The sequence below is a fragment of the Polypterus senegalus genome, chromosome 15 (genome assembly GCF_016835505.1).
Source record: "Polypterus senegalus isolate Bchr_013 chromosome 15, ASM1683550v1, whole genome shotgun sequence".
In the NCBI taxonomy this organism is placed as follows: Eukaryota; Metazoa; Chordata; class Cladistia; order Polypteriformes; family Polypteridae; genus Polypterus; species Polypterus senegalus.
Window position 1 is genome coordinate 30710797 of NC_053168.1, and position 24645 is coordinate 30735441.

At 40.1% G+C, this 24645-nt stretch overlaps 1 protein-coding gene across 2 annotated transcripts in view; it reads right to left on the bottom strand.

Annotated features, from left to right (window-relative positions):
* Nucleotides 1-24645, bottom strand: part of trpn1 (transient receptor potential cation channel, subfamily N, member 1) — a 110780-nt gene that overhangs the window by 33378 nt on the left and 52757 nt on the right. For both annotated transcript variants that reach the window (XM_039737390.1, XM_039737389.1), the window contains 9 exons: nt 24044-24244; nt 12801-12902; nt 9702-9800; nt 8927-9055; nt 6848-6976; nt 6140-6256; nt 2932-3030; nt 650-850; nt 426-524 (listed from right to left, as the gene is read on the bottom strand). In XM_039737390.1, coding sequence (XP_039593324.1) covers nt 426-524; nt 650-850; nt 2932-3030; nt 6140-6256; nt 6848-6976; nt 8927-9055; nt 9702-9800; nt 12801-12902; nt 24044-24244 — 1176 coding nt within the window. The remainder of the gene's footprint in view (nt 1-425; nt 525-649; nt 851-2931; nt 3031-6139; nt 6257-6847; nt 6977-8926; nt 9056-9701; nt 9801-12800; nt 12903-24043; nt 24245-24645) is intronic.

Consider the following 24645-nt stretch of genomic DNA (forward strand, 5'->3'; position numbering starts at 1 on the left):
AGAAATGAGGTTATGACTGAATGTAATTTCTTAAAAAGAGATTTGTTAATGGGGATGGTTTGAAATATGAAAAGAAGCTTTGGAAGGATGGTCATCTTAACAATGTTGATTCTCCCTGTTAATGTGAGATGAAGGGCGGACCATCTATTCACATCTTGTATCATTTTTTCCATGCAGAAAGCAAAACCTTGTTGAAAATGAGCTTGATATTTACTTGTGATATTTACCACTACATACTGTATTTAAACTCATCTGCTGAGACAAATGGGAAGATGCCCAGTCTAGTATTGTGTGCTAGAGAGTTCACTGGGAAAAGCACACTTTAATTCAAATTAATTTTGAGTCCAGATATCTTTTGAAAATCTGCTAGTGCTTTTAGGGCTGCTGGCATGAAATAAAGTATCACTTAAAATGACCATACTTACAATATCAGTTGCATTAATGTCTGCCTTTATGTTTAACAAGGTGCTGCAAACATCCAGCTGACCACTGAGTGCTGCCACGTGTAATGGAGTTCGTTTGGTCTGAAAATGAAGAGAGGACACATTTTAAGCCACAATCATTTGACGTGAATACACTGCAGCACCAACAAAGAGGGACAGCATGTCCATTAATATGGAGGCTCATCACTTGAAATGGCCGTACTCACCAGAGACAGGACATCAATGCTGGCCATGTGTGTCTCCACCAGTAATTTGACAAGCCTGTTGTATCCATTCTGTGCTGCTAAGTGCAGGGGTGTAAGTCCTAACTTAGTCTTAGCATTGACAAATGCTTTATGTTGCAGTAGGATGTCAGCAATCTCTTTGTTGCCATTCTCTGCAGCTAAGTGGAGGGCTGCTTTACCATGCTTGAAACATATAAAAAGCAAAACAATGAAATTCAGTTATTTTAAAAAGAAAAACAGTTAAGCGGGATCAAGAATCAAAACACAGAGACAGGGTCCATAAAATTGGGTATATTGTTCTTATTGGCTTGAACAGGGCACGGTGTTTATGGGTGCTGCCTCACAGCTCCAGACTGGTCAGTCACTGTGTGGATTGTGCATGTTCTCTCCATGTCAGTGTGAGTCAATGCCGTCTCCAGTGGCTACTCGAAACTGACTGCACATATGAGGGTAAGGCAATGCGTATCCCCGCTTTCGTGATCATTTTGTTTTTGGTTGGCTGTTGTCACACATAGGCGATTAGGAGGCAGTCAAAGAGCCTAAAGGTGAGTAAAACATCGCGAGATAAGGGGTTGTCACATGGTACTTACCTGAACTCTTTTTTCTCATCAACAGAAAACACAAAGAAATCTAAGTTCCACAACTTCCGGGTTCCAAAATGGCCGTGGTGACATCACTTCCGGCCACCTTTGATGACGCCACTTCCGGCTCCCACAAAACACATCACTTCCGGTTCCTGTTGCCACATCACCACCTTGCCAACCGTTTCCTGTCACATGTCTATTACTTGCTATATAACCACCATTTTGAAAAACAGTAAATTGTTCATTGTACTTTTCAAAAGACTCTGAATCAATTCTTTTCTTATTGTCTGACGACTATATACGGGGACGGTCCCCAAATCTTTATTTTTGTTTTGTGAAGTTATTTGGATCACACTGTGCAGCTTTCTCTTGAAACCCTTGTGTGTCTGTGTTCACACTGATAACGTTTCGACCTTGATCAGTTAGTTTCTCATGTTGTTTTCCAGGAGTAAACATGGCTGCTCCACTCTCTGTTTGCACCAAAGGAGAGTGGCAAGTAGTGATCCGCTTTTTATGGGCTGAATGTGTACCAGGGGTTGAAATCCTCATTAGGTCATCAGAATCATGGTACTGAGTTGAATTATTGTCAGTAGTGGATGTGGACAGGAACTCCACTTCTTCTTCATGTTTAACAATTTATCAATTTCTCAATCCATTATTAAACACTCCAACGGGTTAAATCTTTGTCTCCATAATGTGCAGAAAGAATTCTATGGATTTCACAGCCCTGTTTGCACCAAACTGCTCCCTCTTTCACAAGTCCACACAACCTCATTTCCTATATCTGTTTAACTGCATAAAGTGTTATGAGGTGTGACAATGAAATTCCTTGAATCTAAGATGCACCCCAATGTTAAAAATTGAATGTACGAAAAAAGAGTGCCTTAAATTGGAAGCAATACATTGAGTATTTTATTCATTTTTGTTTATGTATTTAGTTCGTATTTCCATTTATGTGCTACTTTCTCTGTTGTTTGTTCTCTCGATGTGGAGTCTGTGTAGTGGGACTTCCTGACTTTACAGCTAGTCATCCATCCTCTGTCCTATTTGAGAGCCCCAGCAGATCGTAAGATGTTCCTACATTAGTTCTTACTTCTGTCTTTTGGCTCCTGTTTTGAATACAATTTTTTTACCTTTGTAAGCTCTTTGTTCTGATCCTCTGGTGTTTGGACTTTGGCTTGTTGAAAGGATTAACACCAAGACTGTGGCCTGGCTTTCCATACTTTGGTTTGCCTTTTTAAAGCATACATTTTTAAATAAATTTTTGTTTTGCCTTTTCTGAATTTTTTTGAAAAATAAAAGCTTTAGTATTAAAGAATCACTGTTTTGTTAATGCGGGCCAGGGGTTTACATGGTTCCCTGTTCCGTCACTGAGTTTTTATGATTTAGAAGGCTTCACCTCCTTTGTTTAGTCAGTACAGTTTGACGGCCTGCTTAGATTTTTATCCGTAAGGCTCACCTTGTTGCTAAGTGGGGTCTTGAGGCCTGTAATTTCAGATAACTTTTGGGTTTGTGGAGCCCACAGTAACTAGTCAGGAATTTGAACAAAATTACAAATACACAGCAGTTAATGTAAATTGTTAAATTCTGGTTCAAATGGAATTAAATGAATCAAATGTATATGTCTTAACTGTTACAGAATTTACATGAAAAAGAGACATTTTAGTGTCTTCAACTTACCTCATCAAAGACATCCACTCTGGCATGATTCTGCAACAAGATCTTAACAATTTCTGTGTGGCCACGCTCTGCTGCCATTAACAAAGGAGACCAACCATTCTAAAAATGCAAAAAAATAGAGCTATTTGGACATTCCTTTAGCTTCTAGTCTTTATGTGTTGGAACTCAAATTTCACATTTTACATAAATTAATTATTCGCATTATACTCTTACTATCCTGTGGTTACCTACCATATAGGGCATCAGAACACATTAAACAAATATAAAAAGCTTATCATCTCTTAAATACAATTTAAAGACTTTTTAAAGAGGCCTTGTAGCAAACTGCCTGAGTTGCAACTTTACACTGAGTGGCCATTTTATTAGGTACACCTACTCTTCCCCTTCAATTAAGTATCTAGTTAGCCACCACGTAAATGCTCTTTAAAGTAGGTAGACAAGCACCTATGGATGTTGTTTGCACATGCTACTAAGATGAAGAATGATCAAGAAGATAGGTTTGAATCAGACATGGTGATGGGTGACTAACATGCTGGCAGGAACAGCAGTAATAAAGGGCTTTCAAACATGATAGCGTCACTGATATACTGGGAACAGGCTACCCCAAGTATGTCAATGAAAAGGACGCTCACATTTATGAGTATTCACAGTTGTCCTTCCGACAGTTGAGTACAAAAGTAGTTCATATAGAAGTGTCTCAGTGCACACAGAACAGGCGTTCTTGTCACAGATGTGGTATGGTAGGCAGAAATCCATGACCACAGTGGAAAGCTGTCAGCTACAATAAAAATGATGCCTGCAGTGGGTTAAAAAATGTTGTATACTAGAAAATCTAGGAAAAATGTTGCTTGATGTGATCAATTCCATTTTCTGATCTTTTAAGCTGACCAAAGGAACAGGATGTGGCAAACATACCCGGAGCTGATAGGCTCAACTGGTTAGCATCAACAATGTTGGACAGTGATGACAGAATGAAGGTGTGGAATTAGTTTTGGTGGCAAACAAAGAGCCTCTTGATATACACTGTCAGTCAAAAGTCTGGACACACCCAGATATTTTCATGTTTTTGATAGAAATGTATACCTTTTTAAGAAGATAGCATTAAATTATTTAACAAATATAGCCATGACATTATTGTGTTACAAATGGTTATTACTGCTTGAAATACCTGATTTATAATTTATTATTCACATGTGACTGTAAAGCCCCATTTTCAGCAGCAGTTCCTTCAGTGTCCTTATGGTCAACGCCCTTAGCCAAATCCTTAATTAGTCATTTTAAATGTGAATACGTTATTAGAGAATCCTTTTCTAGTTGCATTAGCATTGCAAGCTACTGGCATTCCTAAAGTTCAATTCTGGGTTTAAGAAAGAACCAAAATGAAATGGAAAAATGTCAGTCTATTGTTTGTTTGCAGGATGAAGGTTATTCCATGTGACAGACTGCTAAGAAACTGAATATTTCATTCAATGGTGTCTGTTACTGTCTTGAGAGAAGACCCAGGGTAGAAAAAGGAAGAATGCGGCCCATAAGAGGAGAAGGACATCAGAGTGTGCAGAGAAAGAAACACCTTACAAATCCTTTGTATGTAATGCTAAAGCAATTATAAAGGTTTCTATAATAACTAATTGACATTTAGATATGAATAATTCAGGATAAGCTAATGCAGTTGACCATTAGGAGTCTGAAGGAATGGCTGCTGAAAATGGGGCTTTGCAGTCAGATATGAATAATAAATTATAAATCAGTCATTTCAAGCAGTAATAGCCATTGCCAACACTAGTAATACTTTGGCAGTATTTTTAAATCAATTGAAAGGTATGTTGATATTAAAAGGCATCCATTTACATTAAAGGCATTACAATTTCTGGTGTGCCCAGACATTTGACGGATAGTTTATGCTAATGAGGAACAAGTAAAGGACAGCATGTCTGTGCTACACTTTTAAAATCTTCCTGAGATGACCCCTTGATAAATACTGGCTGTTTGGTAAAGTAGACACCTTATTAAAAAGTGGCCACTTAATCGATGTACCATGATGAATACCTACAATCTTCTTCTCTAGCATTCCTGTTCCTTTATGGTTGTAAATAAATGCAAAACCTTTTTTATTAATTGGGTTTTTGTAGAATTATAATTCATGGGTAAAAACCTAGTAGTTCATTATCAATTGGTCCCACAGTCCAAAGACATGCAGGTTAGGTGGATTGGTGATTCTAAATTGGTCTTGGTGTGTTTGTGTGTGTCCTGTGGTGGGTTGGCACCCTGCCTGGGATTGTTTCCTGCCTTGTGCCCTGTGTTGGCTGGGATTGGCTCCAGCAGACCCCTGTGACCCTGTGTTTGGATTCAGTGGGTTGGAAAATGGATGGATGATAACAGTATTCATTTCATATTTGCCTTCTACAGTAGATATAGTAGGATATGATAGTCTACTCACTAAATTGAACACAAAAACAGAGAGTCCAAATGCACAATTATTTCATTACAATATACTTTGTCAAGCACGTACTTCAGAGGATCTCCTTACAGGCTCTATCGAGGGGGCGCTGTTACTGACACTGCCATCTCCTTCACTCTCCACAGTGCAGAGAGACTGCCCAGTGAGGGTTAACTGACTCCGCCCCTTCCTGTTTCACTCTCTATGAAAGCCCAAGCTTCTCAGAAGGAGAGGTCATTTTTGACAAGCGCTTCCTGCCGGATGGAGCTAACCTAACTTATGGCTAAACAGCCGATTGATTTAATTTGATTTTTAGCCCTGATTTTGTGGGACACATATGCGGAAAAGTGTTTATTTTTTGCTATTATTTTGGACTTTAAACAGGATGATCCAGATGGCACACCACATTTTCCCTTTTGTACAGCTGTACCCAGCAACAATTTTAATCTTTTAATTACAATTTTACTTTTAATTATTACAATTAATTAATTTGTTAATTAATTATATATATTATAAGTAACAATTGATTAATTACACTAACTTTTAATTATTAATCTTTAGATTACAACCTGCCTGAGAAAGGAGCCTTAGTTGTCTCAAAAGCCTGCTTATTGTAATCTGTTCAGTTATCCAAAAAAAGATGTCATTTTGCTTGACTTCTTATTGCATCTTTTAATTCAGAAAGAAAGCAATGGAACTGTTGCTGAAACACAAGTCATGCATTCAAAATACATTTTCAGTATAAAATAATCATTTTAATAGATATCATACTTTAGCTTGCTTATTGATAACTTGCTGCAGTTGGTGGGATCGGAAATTCTTTAACATTTCAAGAAGGACATCAGCATTCCCCACTCGAGCAGAATAATGAAGTGGAGTTTCCCAAGTCTACAAACACAAAGAATTAGATATTCACACATGAGATGATTGCATGACAACATCTTATATATATATACGTCTGCGCGTGGAAGTGTGTGTGTCTGTCTGTCTGGCCCAGAAGTGCGAGGCTACACCATGAAACTCAAACAGCCAGCAAGGCGGCTCCAAGTTAACAAGTCGGAAGAAGAAAGAAGTGCGAGGCTACAGCATTAAGCTGAAAGAAAGCGACTCTGTCGCCAAATTGAAACCACCGAGAAACAACAAATGAGAGAAACTCGCTTAGCTGCTGATAGACAAGGGGGGTGTCCGCAAAACAAAACCGCCGACTCTGCATTTCAATTTTTTTCTGACGATTTCAATAGTTTCTAGCAGCCCAAGCTTTAAACAGCACAGGCTTACACAGCTAGTTATATAATAATAAATAAAATAGTAAACAGCAAATGTATTATATAATAATAAATAAAATAGTAAAACTCACAATGCTTCAAGATGATATCATATTAGAAACTGAATTTTTCTCAACAGTTTCTGGGCCTAAAATATTTCGGGAATTTTAGGGTAAGCTGTACACAATCTCTCACATTTGTTTAAATATGTTACCAGTTTGGTAGCTGCTGTTATGTCGACATCATACTCCATTAATATTTCAATGATTTTGATGTCCTCATGTTCAAAGTGGATCATATCCTTCTTAATCTCAGCTGCTAGATGCAATGGGGTCTCTCCTTCCTACAAAAGGAAAAGGATAAGCTGTTAAAATAAATTAGGAAAAAAAAAAATATATATATATATGTTTATTAATAACGTTATACATTATTGGGGTCACATTTAAAAAACTTTTCATGAATTTCAGCGTGAAAGTGTTCGTACGCCAAAATACGGTGTGACCACCAGGGGGGTTGCAGCACCTCAATCTCTAGACACAAGTACATGGACACAGTTCCAATTCAGATGAAAGGTTTTAATTAACTAAATGCCTTCTGTAAAGGCTTCAATAAGCATACCACACCCAGTACAACTCTTCCATTTTCCTTCTTTCCTTCCACTCCTCCAGGCAAGCTTCGTCTACTTCCCCCCGACTCAAAATACTGGAGCAGGGCTGCTTCTTTTATACAGAACCCAGGAATACAAAAGATTGTCCCTCGGAAACACTTCTAGGTATGGCTGAAGCCCTACAAACCAGGAAACATGAATCCCTGCAGCACCCCCTGGCAGCACCCACAGAACCTATCAAGGCTCTTTCTATGGGACTGCAGTTCCCAAGATGTTCTGTGGGTATCTGTAGAGGTACCACAACCGAAGGACGCTGCCACCCAGTGTTCTGGGGAAGAAAATGTCCTGAATAAATTGTCTTCCCTAGTCCTGGCCTCCCAACCAAGATGCCAGTTCCTGCATGCCGTCCATTAAAGCAGGAAAATGCATGCGCCAAAGAAAAAAATGCAATTGATAAAATCTGATGAGCACACTTTAGTACGCAATTTACCTTTTGTAAATCAAAATCAGCTTGTAAATGTGTACAGTACAGGCCAAAAGTTTGGACACACCTCCTCATTCAATGTGTTTTCTTTATTTTCATGACCATTTACAGCACTCCATCACTCTCCTTCTTGGTCAAATAGCCCTTACACAGCCTGGAGGTGTGTTTGGGGTCATTGTCCTGTTGAAAAATAAATGATCGTCCAACTAACCTGACTTCTGCACAACACAACTGCTGGTCCCAACCCCGTTGATAAAGCAAGAAATTCCACTAAATGACCCTGATAAGGCACACCTGTGAAGTGAAAACCATTTCAGGTGACTACCTGTTGAAGCTCATCGAGAGAATGCCAAGAGTGTGCAAAGCAGTAATCAGAGCAAAGGGTGGCTATTTTGAAGAAACTAGAATATAAAACATGTTTTCAGTTATTTCACCTTTTTTTGTTAAGTACATAACTCCACATGTGCTCATTCATAGTTTTGATGCCTTCAGTGAGAATCTACCAATGTAAATGGTCATGAAAATAAAGAAAACACATTGAATGAGGAGGTGTGTCCAAACTTTTGGCCTGTACTGTACATGTGAATGCACCTCAAACTCCACCCGGTTTCCACCCCGAAACAATCATATATGGACCATGTTCAACCTCGCACCAATAGAGTGAATTGATTTTCCTGTAATGTGAACCAATGGGGACAACAGAAAAGAAAAAGTAAAACTTTGAAGACTTTGAGATAGGAGTTCTTGCCTCTGAAGTACAGACGCAAAAAGAACCTTGTCACCAACAAGTGTAAATATGTCATACGGCATCAGGTTATTGCTATCGTGAATGCGGTGAGCTCCACCAGCCGCACCATGCCTCATATTTAATATAAAATAAAAAGGTCCACCCTCAAGGCAGAGGTGAAGTGGATTGATGGTCACCAGCAGAGTGTGAGTGCACAAGAAGGGGGACATTTCACAAGAATGCTATCTAATATGAATCTGGCGAATGCAGTTGGAGATGCCTTATTATGTGACATTACACCAGAGCAGTATGGAGATACAGATGAGACGGCTGCAGAGGGAAATAGAGCTCTGGTCCTATTCACTATTGCTCAAATTCTAGCTTTTTATTCACTCTGTTAAAACCCTTCATCTGCATGGGATTTGTCTTGATTCATGTATTACATTATTTTTGTTTGCTATAATAAATGATTTACCTTGTTCTCCTGATTTACACAGACAACTGCCTCCATCAGGGACTTTTCACTAGCAAGGTAAGTAAGAATCTCTTCCACAACATGAGCATGACAGTGACGTACTGCGATATGAAGCGGGTTCTCACCAGCCTACAATTAAAAATACATTTTTTAGGTATTTGTGCATTTTGGATTATACTGTCCTTTGTGAAGCAATAAATCAGCAAGACCACAACTGCTCTAACCAGCACCTCTTACTACTCCTGAACCTTCTCACCACAAACGCTTGGAAGAAGAGAGCCGGCCATCTGCCAACAGCTTTTTCTTACCGGACAGGGTAGAATTCCCTTAAATGCAGCTCTGTATATTACAACATGTCTGACTAAGTGTTTTCTCTTTCCCATACTAGAAATTGACATGCAAGTAAAATGTTATCACTTAAAATAGCAATCAATAATTTAGTAATAACATAAAACTTCTTTGCCTTGAATCAATATTTAATAATTTGAAACACTTTTCCACAAAGTTATTTGTGGAATTTCCCCCTAAATTTCCCATTGAGAGAAATAAAGTACTCTCTGCCTTAAGGTTCATGGACATTCTATCTATCTATCTATCTATCTATCTATCTATCTATCTATCTATCTATCTATCTATCTATCTATCTATCTATCTATCTGTTTTTTGGATCAGAATATCCTTATGCCAGACTCCACAGTCAACCTATGGAATATTTCATTTTAAATAATGTCATAATAGATTAACCTCTTGATATAAGTTGTATTGCAACGGATACCTTAGACTGCGAGGTCACGTCTCCTCCTTCTTCTATAAGGGCCTGCATCATTTTAAGGTTTCCATAGCGGGCAGCAATGTGCATGGCTGTTTCCCCATTCTGAGGAAAAATGAAACAGTAATAAATCATGTGAATGCTTACAGTATGTGTAACCTTCTTGTTGAAAATGATGTCCCCCTGGAATTAGGGCAACAGTCTGGAGAAGAATACAAACAAGACATTCCTCAAATTCAGAAATGACACTGGGTGGAAGGGCAGGCAGATATAGCAAAATCAATCAATTTTAACTACAGAGGGACCTGGAAAGAGTTCTGATTTGGGAAGATTTGTGTCAAATGAAATGTAACACAAGTAAATGTAAAGTGCTACATATTAAAATGTTAGATTTGAATACATAGAATACATACAGCACATTTAAATATATAGATTTGAAATTTGAAAGTACACCTTATAAGAAAGAACTAGGAGTCATGGTGGACACATTATTGTTTATATCAAGATAATGTACAGAAGTGATAAAGAAGGCTAATGAGACATTAGGTTATACAGTACGTCTCACGATGTGTGGAGTCCAAGTCAAATTAGGTTACACTTAAGTCACATAATGCACTGGTGAGGGCCTCCTTTAGAGCATCATGTGCATTTTGATCTCCATATTTCGGAAATTAAATAACAGCACTGGAGAAAGTCCAGAGGAGAGCAACTAGGCTGATTCTGGGACTGAAAGGTAGGAGGTATAAAAAAAGATTGAAGGCGTTGATCCTTTTCAGTTTAAGCAAATGGAGATTAAGAGGTGTCTCGATTTTTCTTCTTCTTCTTTTTTTTTCAGCTGCTCCCGTTAGGGGTCGCCACAGCGGATCATCTTTTTCCATATCTTTCTGTCCTCTACATCTTGCTCTGTTACACCATCACCTGCATGTCTTCACTCACCACATCCATAAACCTTCTCTTAGGCCTTCCTCTTTTCCTCTTCCCTGGTAGCTCTATCCTTAGCATCCTTCTCCCAATATACTCATCATCTCTTCTCTGCACATGTCCAAACCAACGCAGTCTTGCCTTTCTGACTTTGTCTCCCAACCATCCAACCTGAGCTGACCCTCTAATGTCCTCATTTCTAATCCTATTCATCCTCATCACACCCAATGCAAATCTTTGCATCTTTAACTCTGCCACCTCCTGCTCTGTCTCCTTTCTAGTCAGCGCCACCGTCTCCAGCCCATATAATAAAGCTGGTCTCACTACCGTCCTGTAGACCTTCCCTTTCACTCTTGCTGATACCCGTCTGTCACAAATTACTCCTGACACTCTTCTCCACCCTAAGAGGTGACTCGATTAAAGTGTTAAAAATTATGAACGGAATTAGTATGATGAAGTCCAGTTGTTACTTGAAACACAGATGCAAAACTTCAGAAAGTTTTTCTTCATGCAAAGAATCCTTGACAGATCGATTAAATTAAGGACTGATTAAATTCCCAAGTAGTGTGGTGGAGATCACAATGTTATGAATCTTCAAAACTCTACTTGATGTTATTGTGGAGAAACTGAGTGTATAGGATTGGGCTGAACAGCCTGTTTGTGTCAAAACTGTATTCATATTCTCATTTTTAATTCTTGCCTGAACTTCAAATCTGTGAAAGATTGTCTCTTCACACTTTGGCAGAGAATACAATCAAATAAAAGATTTTCAAGTGTTTTTTTTTTTATTTGTTTAGATCTTCAGATTAGTTTTACTCTCACAAACATTTCATTTCAAGTTTACTTAACCCCTACTCGATAATTAATTCTGCTCAGTGTCTCCATTCTATTCTGTCAGTGAATAATTCTTCTTTGTAATGGACAGACATATATGCTGGTCAGGTCAGGTCAGGTTGGGGAGCATGCACTGGTAATAGCACATTGCAGCACCCACCACAAGATGAGACAGCTTGGTATCCTGGTTGGCAGACACGTGGTCCAGTCCCACCCTCTATCTGCCATAGCCAGGTGTTACGTGGGTGTCCCCTTGGCCTGGTCCAGCCACTCGGGTCCTCAACAATGAGGATCCTGTGAGCCAGATCACCTTCGGGGAATCATGCCACATGGCCCTAGTGCCATAACTAAGCACACAATGCAGGAAATGTGCCACATTTGGGACTCAATGAACAATCAGTTGTTCAAAACAAAGTCAAACCAGCAGTACCCAAGGATTCTCCAAAGAAACACAGTACTGAAGGAGTCCAGTCTTCGTCTCAGGTCACTGGATAGCGTTAATGTCTCACAACCATATAGCAAGATAGGAAGCTGGTCAAGGATATAAAAAGAACTTATTGCACGATTGTTCATTTAGCTTATAAACCACAGCAGTGTTTCTTAAATTTTATTGTTTTGCGAGCCAATTTTGTCTTCTTTGTATCTTTTTGACCCAGAATTGTCACCAACAGTCGCCCCACTGGTGGTTGGTACCCCTTGCAGAATTGTCGCCAAAGGTCATAACAAAGCAATGTCATTTGCTTAAACTGCCTGTGGTAAGCCATATCAAGGAACTCTACAAACCATACGCGACCATTTCCCATGAGTACAATTGTGAATCATGACTCTGCACATCCTAAACTCAGACAACATGTTACCCAAAATTGGATAGGACCCATAGTTTAAGAACCTATCAACTAGACCATCAACTGAATAAAGAAAAAACAAGCTTCTAAAATGATATTGAACATTGTCATATGGAATTAGAGCTTAAAGCAGCAGTGTCGACCAGTTGTCAAGATGCTTTTTACACCGAAGGAATGTTCAATAATGTGGACCAGCTTTTAATGCAACTTCCCAGCTAATAGGCTTCCATTTTTATGTAACCATACACTTTAGGACAACACTATGACTTCATTGATTTATTGTACGCTGCAAACATATGTTATTAGAGTTAAATACATTTAAATGCAACAAAAAAAGAGACAGCAGCCCTATAAAAGTTCAAGTATTTATTTAATAATTAATTTAAATTTTACTTTTTATAAAAGAGATGGCTTTTGATTGTCATAACTATACTACTGTGATCAAGTTTTATGTATTTATTTATTTGAACTTCACTTAATGTGACTGAAATCAATTCCTTCATACCTCTTGCTCGGCATTGACATCAGCACCACTCTTCAACAGCATTTCTGCTACTTTCTCACCCTCCTTCACATGGGCAGCAATATGTAATGGTGTTTCCTGGGCCTGCAAAAATAACATAGGATTCAACTAAATTAAAAACACTACTAAAATAATTGATACAGGCAGCACAACAGAGTTGGCCTCAACCCTCCACGGGACTATAAAGGAATTCCTGACCAGTCTTCGTCTGTGTGGAGTTTGCATGTTCTTTCTAAAGCTGATTAACTAGTAACTTTGGACTGTTCTGGTGTGGCTGTAAGGTTCATTTTCCCCACCGTTGATGGGCTTGCTACCTATTCAGGGCTGATCAGTTACTCATGTTCATACAGTTGAAATTTGACTTAGGTGAATCCCCTTCTATTGATCGTTATTGAGATGTTTCTACATCATGTTTAGAGTCTACCAGTTGACAATTCAATTGATTGGGCATGATTAGGAAAGGTGCCCAGCTGTCTCTAAAGAAGGTCTCACAGATGCCAATGTCTATTAGAGCAAAACCAAGTCATAAGGTCAAAGGAATTGCCTGCAGAGCTTAAAGACAGGATTGTGCCGAATCACAGATCTTCTAATGAAGGCTACAAAACAATTTGTACAGCATTGATGGTCCCCAAGAGAAGATCATCCTCCATAAGTCTTAAATCTAAGAAGTTTGGAACAACCAAGTCTGTCTGAAGCTTAATGCCCGGCCAAACTGAGCAATCGAGGGAGAAGAGCCATTGCAACAGAGGTGACCAAAAACCTAATGGTTACTGTGGCTGAACTCCAGAGAACATATGTGAAGATGAGAGAAACTTCCAGAAAGACAACCACCATTGCAATGCTCCACCAATCTGGGCTTTATGACAGAGTTATCAATCAGAAGCGTCTCTTTAGTAAAAAAAACACATGAATGTTCCCTTGGAGTTTGCAAACAAGATACCTAAAGGACACTGAAACTGTAAGAAACAAGATTCTCAGTGTGATGAAGCTAAGATTAGCATCATGTCTGGAGGAAACCAGGCACTGTTTAGCACCTGTGCAAATACAATTTCAACATTTAAGCATGATGGCATCAGAATCGAGCTGTGGGGGGTGTGTTCCAGGAGCAGAGGCTAGAAGACTGGACAGGGTTGAGGGAAAGCTGAACGGTGAACAGTGCAAATATATACTTAATGAAAACCTTCCCAAGAGCACTGGACCTGAGACTGGCAAGAGGTTCACCTTCCAACATGACAATAACCCTTAGCACAAACAGAAGTGGATTAGGGACACCTCTGGGAATGTCCTTGAGTGGCTCAGCAATAGCCTGAAAATAGCTGTCCAACAATGGTCTCCATCTAACATGACAGAGCTAGAGAGGATCTGCAGAAAAGAATTTGCAGAAAATTCACAAATCCAAGTGTTCTAAGCATACCCAAGAAGACTCCAGTCCTTAATCGCTGAGAAATACGGTTCAACCAAGTACTGAGTATATGGTCCAAATACTTGTGTTATTACTGGGCAGCAAATATACAGGCGATAAGAACCTGGACAGAAATAGAAGAACATACACAGGCATGGACCGCAATAGAAGTAAAATCCTGCAGTACTTCTTTGTATTCCTTGCTCTGCGCTCCAATAAACACACGTTATCGGCAATACACTAATAACCCAATTGCACTCCACTCACTTAGAATCTGGAACCAATGCAGAAAGTATTTTAAGACGGAGAAGCTTCTATCTGTGGCACCACTGCAAGAGAATCATCTCTTTCAACCTTCACAAACATATGCAGTTTTTAATATCTGGAAAAAAATTGGAATTAACTTGCTTAGAGATCTTTATATAGACAACGTCTTTGCATCCTATGAACAATTACATTCCAAATTTAACATTCCAGCTGCACATTTCTTTCAGTATCTTCAAATCAGAAACTTTGTTAAACAGAACCTTCCAGATTTTCCTCATCTTGCACCCTCATCCATGCTAGAAAAAATATTGCTCAATCTCAAGGATTTAGAATCCATCTCTACAATATATAAAATCATTTTACAATCCCTCCCTTTCAAAGATCCAAGAGAACATTGGGAAAAAGATCTCTCAATTAATATATCAGAAAAGGAGTGGAAAGTAGCAATGCGGAGAATTCACTTGAGCTCCATATGCGCAAAGCACACAATTATACAACTTAAAATTATATATCGAGCACATCTGTCTCGTCTAAAACTCTCCAAAATGTTTCCAGGGCATGATCCAACCTGCGAACGCTGCAATCAAGTCCCAGCCTCACTGGGTCACATGTTCTGGGCCTGCACCAAATTAACATTATTCTGGACAAAGATTTTGAATTACCTTTCAGATAGCCTTGGACTCACAATCCCTCCTAACCCATTAACAGCTGTGTTTGGGGTTCTTCTAGAGAGGCTTAAAGACAAACAAATTGTGATTGCATTCACTACGCTCTTGGCACGCAGACTTATTCTGATAAACTGGAAGAACCCAAACTCTCCTCTTTTAAAAACCGATGTGTTATATTATTTGAAATTGGAAAAAATCAAATACTCAGTTAGAGGATCCGTACAGACTTTTTTCAAAACATGGCAGGATCTAATCAGTAATATTTTAAAATAAGTTCATAAAGCACAGAGAATTTATTAATTTAGGTATGTTTGCAAGCCTTAAATTTTACGCGCTTGCTTGCTCTCTCTCAGGGTGGGGATCGATCTGTTCTTAACTCAATTTTTCTTTTTGTAAAAACTTGATTGCTTTGTATGGATTGTAATAAAATTAATAAAAATAAAAAAAAACAAATACTTGTGTCAATATAAGATCTCTGTTTTTTAAGTTTAAGATATTTCCAGACATTTTCAAATTCCTGTTTTTGCTTTGTTATATATCCTGGGTTACTGAGTATTAAAATGATTTAACAGAAGACTGCAAAAAAGCAAAATGCGAAAAAGTGAAGGGGCCTGAATACTTTCTGAAGACTGTTAATAGCTCCCTTCTAAACTCCAGGTGAAAGTGTGCAGTGCTCCCCTAACAGAACAGCAATATAAATCAATACCGACTGGCAAGAATCCACTGGGTTAGCAGAGTCAAATCCAGTGAGGGGTTTGTATGTTCCTGCCATGTCTAAACTGGCCCTTCTCAGGCATGGGCACCTGAGGATCACCGTCCTAACTTTATTATTAACACCACCCCAGGACAATAGTGGGCGCAGTCGCTAACCTTGTCATCTCTTTTTGTCTCCTCAGCACCAAGAAGCTGAACTCCACCCCCTTGGTTCAGAAGCCCCGCCCATGTGGACAGAGACTCTATATAATTGAGACGCTGCCAGAAAAGGATGCCTCACTTCAGGTAGAAGCCTCCACACTATGCCTGTAAGTCCCTGTAAGTGACCCACTCAGACCAGCTTCTTTTTCTAACACGTCTGGTTGACTGAGAAGCCTTTTAACAAATCTGATTTCTGTTGCACCACCGAACTCTTATTTGTGTTCAGTTTTTTTTAACTATTGCGTTAAACGGGGTGGCCCAATTGGCACCCCAACTTTTCTTTGGGACTCCAGTCGTCCTTTTGTTTATCACACCCTGTATGGCCGAGTGCACCCAAGGCTTGTTCTTTCCTTGCACCTAACACTACCGGTCTCTGGACCCCAGTAAGTGTGTTGAAAAAAGTGGGCTCAGAAAATTAAAGGAAAGAACCAGCTTAGCAAATTAATTTTGCCATTAGGCTGAGAAAATGAAACATCAATAAAAAGCTCATACTCTGTTTGCCACTAGATGTCACAATGTTAATGAGGTTGACATTCAGATCCTAAAGTGAGGTTTCCAGGATACCTGGGGAGAAAAATAGCTCAGAAACCAAACTTATTATTTAACCTTGGTAAACAATCACTTTTTGAAAACAAAAGAGAAAGGTAGATTTACAGTCTAATTTTAAATGTAGCAGTATGAAAAAAGAATGGTAAATATTAGGATAGCCTAAGTTTGTAACCAGAATGTGGGCATCTTGTGACTAGACTCCAGATATTGTCCAGACTGACTAATGCGTACACTGGAAACACAGGTATGGTGTTATCTAATCTTACAAATTATTTTATTTTAGCTGTCCATCCAAGCATGCAGTTGTTTTTCCTGGAACACATGAATCTTGCCAGCAGGGTAAAGAGGATGTGAACTGTTACCAGCCATCCATCAATCTATACTTGCATGGACCGTTTTGGAGATGTTACCAAATTATACACTGGGTACGGAATTGTCAGTGACGTCATTACACCTCTTAATTGTTATATGCGAGCACACTAAAGATCAAAATAGGCCTCAAACTGATACATGACCACAAAGTAGAGCAGAATCTGAATTGACATATGAAATTCTCTCAGTTCAGTTAGAAATGCGACAGCCCACCGGTGTGACAGTCCACTGATATTTCTAGTCCTAACCCTTTAGTATAATTTACTACTAGAGTGTTGCAGGTGAGGGGACGCTGGCGCATGCAAGTTGCTGCTGCTTCTCCCTGTTAACAACACTTTTTGCAAAATTCGCCTAATTCTACACTTTCTCACCCTTGTTTTATTTCTTTTATTGTACATATAGTTTGTGGATACAGCCGACTTGACTTGCATGGATTTGGCTTAATACACTGCTCACAAAAATTAAAGGAACACTTTAAAGAAACACATTAGACACATCAGATCTCAATATGAAGTTGGATATCTATACAAATAACGACAGGGCAATGTCTTAGGAACAAAAGGATGCCAAGTCTTTTAATGAAAATAAAAGTTTTCTGCCTACAGAGGGCTCAATTGTGTAGACACCCTAAAATCAGAGTGAAATGAAGATGTGGCAGGCTAGTCCATTTTTTCAAAAACTTAATTTCTGCTACTCAAAATGCTTTTCAGTATCTTGTGTGGCCCCCACGAGCTTGTATGCATGCTTGACAACGTCGGGGCATGCTCCTAATGAGACGACGGATGGTGTCTTGTGGCATTTCCTCCCAGATGTGTATGAGGGCATCCCAGAGCTGTTGTACAGTCTGAGGAGCAACCTGGCGGCGCCTAATGGACCGAAATATAATGTCCCACAGATGTTCTATTCGGTTTAAGTCAGGGGATCGTGAAGGCCATTCAATTGTTTCAATTCCTTCATCCTCCAGGTACTGCCTGCATACTCTTGCCACATGAGGCCGGGCATTGTCGTGCATTAGGAGGAAACCAGGACCTACTGCACCAGCGTAGGGTCTGACAATGGGTTCAAGGATTACATCTCGATACTTTATGGCACTCAGAGCACCATTTCCTACGCAGTAGATGTCTGTGCGTCCCTCCATGGATATGCCTCCCCAGACCATCACTGACCCACCACCAAACCTGTCATGTTGAACGACGTTGCAGGCAGCATATTGTTCTCCTTGTCTTCTCCAGACTCTTTCACGTCTATCACAGCTGCTCAGGGTGAACCTGCTCTCGTCTGTAAAAAGTACAGGGCACCAGTGGCGGACTTGCCAATTCTGGTGTTCTTGAGCAAATGCCAGTCGAGCTCCATGGTGCTAGGCAGTGAGCACAGGGCCCACTACAGGACGTCGGGCCCTCAGGCCATCTTCATGAAGTCTGTTCCTGATTGTTTAGGTAGAGACATTCACACCAGTGGCCCTCTGGAGGTCATTCTGTAGGGCACGAGCAGTGCTCAGCCTGTTCCGCCTTGCACAAAGGAGCAGGTATCGGTCCTGCTGATGGGTTGAGTACCTTCTACGTCCCTGTCCAGCTCTCTGAGAATAACAGCCAGTCTCCTGAAATCTCCTCCATGTTCTGGAGATTGTGCTGGGAGACACATTAAACCTTCTTGCTGCAGCACATGTGGATGTGCCATCCTGGAGAAGTTGGACAACCTGTGCAACTTCTGTAGGGTTAAGGAATCGCCTCATACTGCCAGTAGAGATAATTACTCAAGCCAAAACTAGCACGAGTGGAAAACCAGCCAAAAAAGATCAAGAGGGAGAAACTTGAAATGACCTCCACATGTAAAACCAGTCCTGTTTTGAGGGTTTTCTAATTGTTGCCACTTTAGTGCACCTGTCGTTAAGTCCATGAACACCAATACAGCTGAAAGTGATTAACAATGACCTCAGCTGCTTAACCAACCAGAAAATTATCAGACAGGTTTAATTGATTTCATGCCAAGCCCAATAAAAAAAGTGTTCCTTTAATTTTTGTGAGCAGTATATTTACAGATTTTATGGACTCTACTTTGACTGGGAACAGCTGAGTCTGTGGATCGCAGGATGAGACCTACGAACATTTCTTTGTACCTGGCGATCTAGGACCTCGGGATGATCTGTCTCCGTGATTATATTCACTATGCTGATCTGCTCCCATTTCATCTTACAATACTCTACGACTGGAAACTGATCTGATGTTCATACTAACCTGGCTTATGGCTCCGGGGCGATCACGCCTGAAATTACCAAGCGTTACTGTTTGTGGCTGTGTATTGGAACCTCCAAATCCTGCTACCTCCTCCTGCTATGCTTTCTGCTGCTTTGCTCTCGCCACTCTCATCTATGCTACCACCCCCGCCTGTCCTACCGGTTCCGCTGTGCTGTGCTGCTTCTCCACTGCTTTTCAGATAAGCATTGCCCTGTATCATGCTAAAATACTCTCATGACAAACTCCTTCTTATTAAACAGTTTGTCCAGAGCAAATGGTCTGACTAGAACATCCTAAAAGACACCGGTATTTTGCAGCGCCCGAAATATGTACATCGCAGGTCAGGTCGCCGCCACCGCCAAGCTGCGAATGAAAAGACAACCGGCAGCATTTGCTCAGGAATAAACCGTCCTTCTCATGGCCCTGGAAATAGAAGTGTCAGTGTGCCAAATATACATTATGTGGAAATAAACCCTGATCACGGCTCTGTGCAAAAAGAAGCCTCATTAACTAATATTGCACTGTTTAACTCAAGATCTCTTAATGGCAAAGCATTGGTGCTGTCAGAGCTCATCACTGACACCAAACTTGATATACTGTGTTTAACGGAGACAAAAAACAAACGAATTTACGTCTCTCACGGAGGCGACTCCACCTGTTTTCACTTTCCATACAGAACCTCGCAGCTCTAGACAAGGAGGTGGGCTAGCAATCAAACGAATCCCAATAGACTGTCCACTGTCTTTTGAGTGCCTGGCTCTTAAACTAATAATGGAATCAGGTCCTGTCTCACTCAATGTTCTTTATCGTCCCCCAAAATACAATGCATCCTTCTTATCTGATCTGATTGAACTTTTAACCCACCTAAGCTCTTACTCTCAGAGAATTATCCTTCTTGGTGATTTCAACATCCATATTGACATTACTACATCTAAACTGAGAAATGAATTCCTATCCTTACTGGACTGTTTTGACTTGACACAACATGTTGATTTTCCCACCCACTCTGGTGGTCATATATTGGATCTGATCTGCACTTCTGGACTATCTGTTGCCAACATCTACAGCACTGATTTGGGACTCTCTGACCATAAAGCAGTATTTTTCACTGTCTCACTGCCTTTCCCTCCTCTTACCTGTAAACGACAAATTTCTTACAGAAACCTTAAAAATATCTGTCCCTCTATCCTTTCTGGATCCATTTCTGATCTTTTACTGTCTGCACCTATTCCGTCAACACTAGATAGTCTTGTTGACCACTATAACTCAGCCCTTCATTCAGCATTAGATAAAACAGCTCCTTTAAAACATAAGGAGGTTTCCTTTAAACGTTCAGCTCCTTGGTATAACTCAGAATTGCGATCTATGAAAGCAGCTGGCCGACGCCTTGAGAGAATGTCACGTAAGACTGGCCTCACGTGCACATCCAGGCTTTCTCTGACCACCAAAGAGCTTACAGAGAAGCACTAACTGCTGCTAAGAACACCCACTATGGCAGAATAATAGAAAGTGGCCACGATAACCCAAGGGTTTTGTTTTCTGTAGTTAATAAACTACTCAACCTGCATCTGGCCCAACTACCTCTTCTACTGAAGTCTGTGAGGAATTCCTCCACTTTTCCGTAACAAAATTAAAGATCTAAATAATTCAACTAACATAAATACATCATCTGTTTATATCTCTCCCTGTTTTCCCACTCCATCCAGCTCCTTCTCTAAGTTCTCACCAGTCACATCTGCGTTTGTTAATAACCTGCTTTGTAAGATGAGGCCACTACTTGTGTACTGGACCCCATCCCCAGCACACTACTTAAATCCTGCCTTCATGCCATAATCCCGACTGTTACAACAATAATAAACTCATCCCTTGACACTGGCTCTGTGCGCTCACTTTTAAAATCGCTTCTGTAACCCCAATGTTAAAAAGTCTGGTCTTGATGCTGACAATCTTAACAATTTCCGGCCTATTTCCCACTTACCTTTCCTGTCAAAAGCTCTTGAGCGTGTTGTAGCCTCCCAGCTCACCAATTACTTAACCACTAATAACTTGATGGAACCCTTTCAGTCTGGTTTCAGGGTGCAGCACAGCTGTGAAACTGCTCTGCTACGGGTAACCAATGATTTGCTTATGGCAGCAGACTCTGGACAAACCAGCATATTAATTCTATTAGACCTCAGTGCAGCATTTGACACTGTCAGACATGACATTCTACTGTCCAGAATGGAGAACATGCTGGGTATCTCTGGCACTGCCCTCCAGTGGTTCAAGTCCTATCTGACTGATAGGCAAGAGTTTGTTAGTCTTGGCAACAGCAGATCCAGCTCAGCACCAGTCACACAAGGAGTTCCTCAGGGCTCTGTCCTCGGCCCTCTTCTCTTCTGTATTTATATGCTTCCCTTGGCCATATTATTCGTAGCTATGGACTGGGCTATCATTTTATGCAGATGATACTCAACTCTACTTCAATGTTAAAAGTGGAACTTCATCAGAGCTTTCTCAGCTCACAACCTGCCTTAGTGAAATTAAAACCTGGATGGAGCAGAACTCTTTAAAATTAAATTGCAACAAAACTGAACTCCTGCAAATTGGGACTAAAATGCAACTTAATAAAATGAGCTCCTTCCCAGTCCATCTTGGGTGATCTCATCAGACCTGCCTCTACTGCAAAGAATCTTGGTGTCATTTTTGATTCCTCCCTTTCTTATTCCCCACATAAATCACATTAAGAAACTTTCTTACTTTCACCTCCATAACATATCCTGTGTTCGCTCCTTCCTCTCCTTTTCTAATGCTGAGAAACTTGTCCACGCTTTTATCACATCCCGCATTGATTATTGTAACTCGCTGCTGGCAGGTGTCCCTTCTAATCTTATATCACAGCTCCAGCTTATTCAAAACTCAGCTGCAAGAGTCCTTACTCAAACCAGCAGCAGCGAGCACATCACACCCATCCTGCTCCACCTTCACTGGCTCCCTGTGTCTTACAGGATTGAATATAAAATTCTACTAATAACCTACAAAGCCTTAAATAACCTCGCCAAACTACATCAGTGACCTTCTCCATCACTATGTGCCTGTCCACCCACTAAGGTCCTCTGATTCTGGCAATCTTGTTGTGCCCCACACTAATCTACACTCCATGGGTGACAGGGGCTTCAGCTGTATAGCGCCCAGACTCTGGAATGACCTTCCAAATTAATCAGATCAGCTGACTCCATGAATTCTTTTAAAAAACAACTCAAAACTCATCTGTTCAGGAAAGCTTTTAGCTCTACTTGACTTTATTACCCTTCTCTCAGTTTACCTCTCTGTCAAGATGCTCATGTAACCTGTATGTGTGTGTGCTAGACCATCAATTATGTTGTCTGCTTTCTCTGAATTTACTGTCTTAATCTTCTTTATTTATTTATTTGGTTTGTACACTGCTATATACCGTATACCCTGCCAGTCTTTCTTAAATTCTGTGAAGTGCCTTCAGCATGGGAAAGGCGCTATATAAATAAAATGTATTATTATTACAAAGTCACTGTGTGTTGTACGGTTCTCAGATATCTCACATACATGAGTATAGTGAAGGTTCTTTTCACAGTACCTTAAATCAATGAATAACCGTCTTCTCTTCCATCTTACAGAGTACCTATTGCGTTCTTTCTAATTAATTTATTGACATAAACCACTTTTACCTGCCCATCTTAACACCTACTTTATTACAACCCCATGTCTGAAGTAAAATAACTGCAATAACTGAGAAAATGAAAAAGAAAGATGAATAAAATATGTCTGCATGACAATTTTGGAAAAACAAACTTGGTGTAGCTGTTTAGCACTTCCTTCCGTTTCACAGATCCAGAGTCCCAAGTTCAACTTTGGGCCAAGGCACTACTTTTGTGGAGTTTCCAGTGACGTTTGTGCATTAATAGCCAGCGGGCCTGATGCGGTCCAAAATAAGTAGTAAGCTTCCTTCAGTAACTTATTATAAAAATATTTATAACAACTTTCACCTTTGTCTTCTTAAACATTTTTTCCAATTTTCTATCATATGCTCAATGTAAAAGTGCTACACTTAGGCAAAATTAATGGCAGTTTTAAATGCAAGATGGGAGAGACTGTCCTAAAGGAAGCCACCTCTGAAAAGGATTTAGAGGTTTATGTTGAAATGATATTTTCATCATCTAAACAATGTGTGGAAGCTATTAAAAAGGCAAATAAAATGAAATTGTAAATTGAATATAAATTGACTGATGTTATGCTCAGACTATATAATGCACTATTGACACCACATCTGGAGTACTGTATGTGCAGTTCTGGTCACCACGCTGCAAAAAAGACATAGCAGCACTTGAAGCTGAGCAGCGGAGAACAACCAAGTGCATCTCAGGACTTAAGGACATGGCCTACTGTGCCGAGTAGAGGACCTAATCCTGGCCTTCAAAATTCTCAAAGGCACCGAAAAGATAGACCCCGCAGAATTCCTTCAATTAAAAAACACTACTGGGAGTGTCTGCCTTTTTTTCCTGAGTCTGCATGGATTTTTCATTGCGTACTCCATTTTTTTCCTCCCAACTCCAAAAGATGTGCAGGTTAGGCTGATTTGTGACTCGGTGTTCTCGTAAAGTGGACAGACTCTACTTCAAGGGGAGGGCCCTCGTGCCTCCAAGATGTCCTCCAGAGGCCTTAAACTTGGACAGTATTAATAAAATTTGATGGTGGATGAATGGATAGATATTCACCAAAACAGACACTGCTTGTTAGCTCTTAGAGCTTATGTGCTGCTAAAAATGACAGATCTGTAAACCTAATGACAAATTAGCTACCTACCTTCCCTCCCTTGAGCTGGACCTGTGCACCAAAGCCCAAGAGAGTCTGCACGACCAAGGGTTTGCAGTACTGCACGGCAATGTGTAAAGCAGTGTAGCCATCTTTTGTTATCGCATCCACGTGTGCTCCTTTCTGAAGCAAAGCCTTCACGACTGCCGTATGGCCCCTCTTGGCAGCTGCATGTAGACACACAGCTCCAGACTGCAAAGGAAATACAAAGGGCACAACAAGAGAATAATAAATGGCCAAACCAATATGTTAATATCCTGTATTCCTTTGTTGGATGATTTGTGTGATTTAAGCTCAGTGAAAACACCACACAGAATGTTGTATTCATTGCATCAAACAGCACATTCAATGACTGATGTTCATGCAGTTGCTCAAAATGTGTCAGAACAGCATATCTGCTACCCTGCCATGAATGTCTGAATTCTGAGGACTATGGTGGATTCAGAAAGTATTCAGAGCCCTTCACTTTCTGCACACTTTATTGTGTTGTCGATTTAATTTTGAATGGATACATTTGCCATTTTTGCCTATCAATCTACACTCAATAACCCATAATGACAAAGTGAAAACATCTTTTCTGGAAGGTTGGCAAA